Source organism: Eschscholzia californica, unplaced genomic scaffold, assembly GCF_041429995.1.
Source record: "Eschscholzia californica isolate CP2 unplaced genomic scaffold, dmEscCali1.0.p SCAF_1, whole genome shotgun sequence".
In the NCBI taxonomy this organism is placed as follows: Eukaryota; Viridiplantae; Streptophyta; class Magnoliopsida; order Ranunculales; family Papaveraceae; genus Eschscholzia; species Eschscholzia californica.
In genome coordinates, this window is record NW_028238198.1 from 63,011,119 (window position 1) to 63,017,420 (window position 6,302).

General features: G+C 36.4%; 1 protein-coding gene across 1 annotated transcript; it reads left to right on the plus strand.

Annotated features, from left to right (window-relative positions):
• The first annotated feature begins 311 nt into the window (after positions 1-311).
• Positions 312-3,334, plus strand: LOC147568117 (protein FAR1-RELATED SEQUENCE 5-like). Its single transcript, XM_086659022.1, has 2 exons — positions 312-2,260; positions 3,328-3,334. The coding sequence occupies exons 1-2, from the start codon at positions 312-314 to the stop codon at positions 3,332-3,334; spliced, it is 1,956 nt and encodes a 651-aa protein (XP_086515148.1).
• Positions 3,335-6,302: the final 2,968 nt, after the last annotated feature.

The window sequence follows — 6,302 nt, forward strand, 5'->3', positions numbered from 1 at the left end:
CTTTTTTATCTTTGATTGAACTTCCAGACTTATATAACATTCACACTTATTCTAAACACCCATCCTTCTTCTAAACATTCCTTCTTCTTTCAAAAACTTAGTTTTTCATCAAATAACTTCAAGTTCTTCTTTCTTCAACATTTGAAGTCTACTTGTTAAAATTTCTTCCATAAGGTATGTAAAGGATACTACATAAACTATGTGATCTTTGTATTTCTAACATTTCATGCAATGTCTTGTATTTCCAACATTTTCATGTTATTTTATTTGAAATGTCTTATTTCTTTTACTTTGTAGATTAGATAACATACATGGAGGATGTACGTGGAAAGCCTATAGTTGTACAAGAGTCGGATGATGATTTAGAGGTAGAAGAAGATTTTGATGGAATTGAAAAAGACGTGGATAGTTCAGAGATTAGTTCAGAGGGTTTAAGAACGACCCTCCAATATGGAACACAATACGATGATCCCGACGAAGTGTACGAAAAATTTAGAAAGTATGGGGATATAATGGGATTCCCAATCCGGAGGCGAAGTAGTAAAAGAAATGTTGAAGGAGTTGTTGCATACATTGCTTTCACTTGTGGTCGAGAAGGAAACAGACCTAGCAAAACTGCAAATGTCTTGAGACCTAGAGCAAAGTGTCATACAAATTGTAAAGTTTTGATCAGAATCACTCTTGGCGCAGATAGGAAATGGAGTATTACTAAATCAGAGCTTGAACATAACCATGTTCTTAGTCCTACCCAATCTAGATTCTTCAAATGCAATCGAGTCATTAATCCTTCCGTTAGAAGAAAATTAGAATTTCACGAAAGAGCGGGAATTCGAACAAATAAGAGTTTCGGTGTAATTGTTGAAGAGGCACATGGGTATGAAAATTTACCTATCACAAAAGGAGATGCACAAAACTATGTAGATGCTCTTAGGCGAACCCGTCTTGGGGAAGGTGATGTTGTTACACTACAAAGTTATTTTTTGAAGATGCAGACGGAAAATAACGATTTCTTCTATCGTATGGACCATGATGAACATGGTTATCTGAAAAGAGTGTTGTGGGCAGATGCAAGGAGCAGGAAATGTTGCAAAGAATTTGGAGATGTGATCACATTCGATACGACTTATCTAACTAACAGGTATGACATGCCTTTTGCTCTATTTGTTGGAGTTAATCATCATGGTCAAACAATCTTACTTGATTGTGGTCTAATCTCACATGAGGATATCAAATCATTTGAATGGTTATTTGAGACTTGGCTTACTTGCATGCATGACTGTCATCCTATAAGAATAATCACCGACCAAAACGCAACAATGAAAGTTGTCATTGCAAAAGTGTTTCCTAAAACTAGGCATAGGTTGTGCTTATGGCATATTCTAAAAAAGTTGCCTGAAAAATTAGGTAGTAATAAAAATTATGAGGCTATTAATCAGACAATACACGAATTGGTATATGATTCACAGTACGAAATTGATTTTGAGCAAGGTTGGGTTGAAATGATTCAAAAGTATGATTTGCATCAATATAGGTGGCTTTATGAAATTTATGATTTAAGACATAGTCTGGTCCAAGTATACCTTAAGAATTCTTTTTGGGCCGGTATGTCAAGTACACAAAGAAGTGAAGGTGTAAATGCATTTTTTGATGGTTATGTGCATCATAAAACATCTTTGCACCAATTTGTTGAGCAATACGGTCGTGCAGCAAGAGACAAAGTAGAAAATGAAGCATTAGCTAACTTTAAATCATACTCACAGATGATTCTGTGTGTGACAAGATTTCGGATGGAGAAACTAGCTCAAGCAGTCTACACTAATAAGAAATTCCAACAGTTCCTACAAGAATTAACTTCGTTGTTATATCTTTTTCTAGGGGGAGTTCGTCAGTTACACCAGTATGTAGAATATGACATACTAGATCAGGTTTTGATTGGAGAAAAATATCGTAAAACAGTGACATTCACTGTTTCATTTAGTCAACCGCAACAGGCAATATCATGTAGTTGTTGTATGTTCGAATTTAAAGGTATACTGTGTAGACATGCTATGTATGTGATGGTAAACAATAGTTGTGATCTCCTTCCGGATAAGTATATTCTACGTCGATGGAGAAAAGATGTGAAGAGAGCACACACAAAGATGCGTGTTGGCGGTGAAGATTGGGGTGTAAGTCCTGATCTTATTCGTTATGATCAACTATTTAGGTCATTTGAAGAACTGGCTGACTTATCTTGTGACGACGATAACCGATGTCAAAGGTATATTAAATGGTGTGAAAAAGAGAAGAAATCAATGACCACCACCATCATTTTTCTCTTTCCTCTTCCGTTTTTCTCTATGTCTCTCTCCGTTCCAACGAAAGGAAGGTTTCTTCGCTGAGACGCTGATTTAGTTTAAGAGATTCCCCTTAAACAATCAAAAGATAAAGGGAGAAAAGAGAGAACGAATTGTGGTGAGTGGTGGCGGTGGTCGATGGTGAGAGGAGATGAAGAAGAAGATCTAAATTTCCTTTGAAGGATTGTAGACGATGGCAGTATGTCAACGACCCTTGCGAGTATGAAGATGAGAACTGGTGGTAGGAGTTTTTCCAGTCAAAATTTTATACTCTAAGAACACATTTTTTTTCTCCAAAGCAGCGGCCACAATCAATTACACATTTGAAATCGAACCATCATTGTGCCTTAGTACAAGCAATATACACCTCAAATATATATATGGTATGGGGCCACATTTTCTTTGTTTGCTTCGGGCCACTAACAACTCAGGGTCGGCCATGCAAATCGATAAGAAAATAGTATAAGGTCCACCCGAGCAAGGTACGACTAACGTCCTTGGGGTATGTCATTCCTTCATTGGTTGAGTGTCTAGTCGAGGAATCTGTTTCATCTATAACGTTTATGCATTAACACCTGACTCATTGTGAGCAATTATGTTTGTTCATTTTGTTGTACCAAGATGTGTTAACTTTATTAAGAAACATCTCTAAAGGGGGATAACATGAATACTGGTCCGTTATGTTTTTACCTTTTATTTTTTCAACTACTACAACGAAGAAAGCAAAGAAACTTAGACTCCATTTGATTTTACAGGTGAAGAGTGAAAATTCATAATAACAAATAGGAGCGGCCACTCAACACTCAATTACACTCGAGTAACTTTCTAACCGTAGAGCAGATTCTAGTTAGATTATTCGACTTATGTTGATAAAAAAAAATTTCTTCCCTTCTGATGGTTAACTCTTCGAAATATAGTAAAACAATGTCTTAGAAAAAGACTTTTATTACATAAAACTTATATGACTCAGTGTTTTTTTCTTGTCTTGCAGAGCGTAAGTCATCTATTTCTACAACTCATTATGTACCATGTTTCTATGAACTCATCGTAATAACATCTCCCAATGTAAAATTCAAAAAGCAAAGGATTAGTTTCTTGTGTCAAGCTTGAGGGTTTTTTTAGGAGTGAGAAGGTGCCGCCTGACGTCAGCCAAGGCGATTCCTTCGTCCCCTTTCAACCCAAACCCTAAATCACTTTCACCCATTTCACCCATCTTCATCTTTAGATCTCACTAACTCTCTTAGCAACTAGATCAGTTATAGTATAAGCAGCACAAAGACTCCAAGTTTTAAGACTCCAATAACCCTATTTGTCTAGATCGAGAAGGAAGATAAGCTCAGATTTGGGGAAAATAGTTCGGAGCTTTCAATTTTATCACAATCAGTGAAGGATAACTAAAGGATCGACCGAGATCACTGATTTATAAAGAGAATCGCCATGTACCCCTAACATTTCTCCCCTTCTCCTTTTCATCTTCAAACCCTAGCCACCTGATGGGCCTAGAAAGTTTCCTAAATAGGTCACCACCCGCAAGTGCACGGGCGTCAAGTGATAATTCCGGTAAGTCCGGTTCGTTCCTCAGAGACTAAGTCAATCTATTCTGACTCCTATAACTAATTTGGATTTACTTTGGAAATTGATTTTTGTGATGAGACGATAAAAATAACAAACTTGATTAAAACAACGGAAATATAATTAATGAAGAAACTTATGAGGAGGAAACCTAGGGTTTCAGAATCCACCTTATTATGTATGTAAAATGACCTAGTTTTTCACAATCAAATATTTTTCTTATAACTCAAGGGAAGGCAACCATTCGTACCAAACCTCGGAAAATTATAATCTTTTAAAACGACATAAACATCTAATACCTTAATTTCAGGACAAATATTCAAGAGATGCTCCAACTATTACATATCAAACCCTAAGCATGATACATTAAAGACTCTAAGTCTAAACATGTAACATCAAATTGTAAGCATAAATAATGAAGGAGATACTATAAAATAAGTGCAAAGAAATTAAATTTATCTATCAAATCACATCGAATATATTTATCATGAGAAAAATGTCATCCTATCATACAAGATTAAGGCTTCATCCTAACCCTAGATTAGAGAAATTAGCTACTCATCACTAAAGAGATCATAATCATGGTGGGAGAGATAAAAATTAATAACATTAAAGAAAGAAAAAGATTCGGAGAAGAAAACACCTTTTTTTCACTAAATTTCCCTCTGCGCAGCCAAACAGACCCTTAGAGAAAATAATTTTCTCGTCTTCCCGGAAACGGTTTCCTGGTGAGAAAATTATTTTCCTCGACTGGTTTTTCTGTCTCTCTACTGTTTTCTCCTTCTTTCTCACTCTAACCTTTTTCTTTCTCTCTCTTTAACAATACTATAACTCTCTCTTTTTATCTCTAACAGAAACAAGAAAGAAAGAAGAAGAAAAAGATGATTTCAATGGATTAAATAATTTAATCTCTTTCTCTCTCTACAAACAGTAATCTCTCTCTCTCTCTCTAACTCGGTCTTATCCTTTAATGGCCGTGAGGAGCTATCTCTTTCTTAACCGAGAGCTGATGATGAGTTCTCTCTTTTTCAATTCGGTTCCAATGAGAGCTCCACCCCTGATTGATGAAAAAGCCTCTGTGTCTTATAGCCGAGAGAATATATCTCTCTCTCTCTAGCTCTCGAAAATATTCCTACAATGGCCGACTCCCCAAATCCGAGATGTTTTTCTTGATGAAGCTCTGTTCCTTTTTATACACCTATGGCCGATTCCCTCTCTCTCTGTTTTCAGCAATAAGATCAAGAATAAGAATTTTCCAGCTATCCATGATTAATATCCAAAATCTTGTTTCCTGTCAAGTCTCTCTAACATCTCTTTATCCATCTCGGTTTACCTCCAATTCCAGCCCTCCCTCTTCAATCTTCTCTTTAAATTTCTGTTTCCAGAGAGAGAAGAATATCTGTAGAATCCTTCTTTCCATTCTCTCTAGAATTTCAAATCTTGCCTTCTATTCTCTCTTTCCTTTTATCAACGGAATCTGCTCTTTCCTTCTTGATTCTGAAATATTATCTCCATAAAATCTCCTCTCTTTCCCTCTTTATTTTAATTTCTTATCCCTGCCTGGTTATAAGAAAAAAATGATAAGATTAAGAAGAGAAATAGTCTTTAATTACCACCAATCGTGGGTTGGCATGTTGGCTGTCCACACGTTATTGTTTTGACCCAATTAAATAAGAAAGGTATGGTGCTTCACAGTAGAGAAATTAAGTTGCAATGCCACCCCAAATGCTGCCACGTGTTTACTTAATGACTTGGTCAAATGATTTTGACTTCAACTTTGACTTGGACTGTCTCCCTGATTCGGACTCCGATTCCACTTCCGCTTTCGCCGATAGATTCGTATTGGACTCTACTTTCACATGAACACTACTATTTACCAGAATACCCTTGTCATTAAAATGACCAAAATGCCCCTCAAGAATGTCTTTATCACGATGTTTTTGCATCGAACTCCGTAAATGAGACCTGGGAAAGAGAAACACTAAATTCATCAGAGTAACTGCCCGAAATGGACTAACTAGTCCGAGTTAGGAGATTCAAATGAGACATTTTCATGTCTCATCAAGCATCCCCAAACTTAGATTTTGCTAGTCCTCGAGCAAAACAGAAAAATAAAACCCAACCAATTCACCACTTTCGTAGGGAATCATGATTGCACTTAGCACGTGCAACAAGCCGTTAAACCTCTAGGTTACCCCAAGAGGACGAGTTTTGTCTCGTGAGGGTTTGCAGTGAATATACCCACAAAATTCAAAAATTTCAAAAATGCAGAAGGGTCTAAATATGGTATGGACTAAAAATGTTCATCCGGTAAGTTTTCGAAAGTTAATGGAAATGAAATCTAAGTCGATCAAACCATACAAATGTTAAAAATTCCTTCACTAGCAATCAAGA

Bases quoted from the DNA above. Each gene is read 5' to 3' on its own strand.
- LOC147568117 (XM_086659022.1), top strand. From the start codon at position 312: ATGGAGGATGTACGTGGAAAGCCTATAGTTGTACAAGAGTCGGATGAT.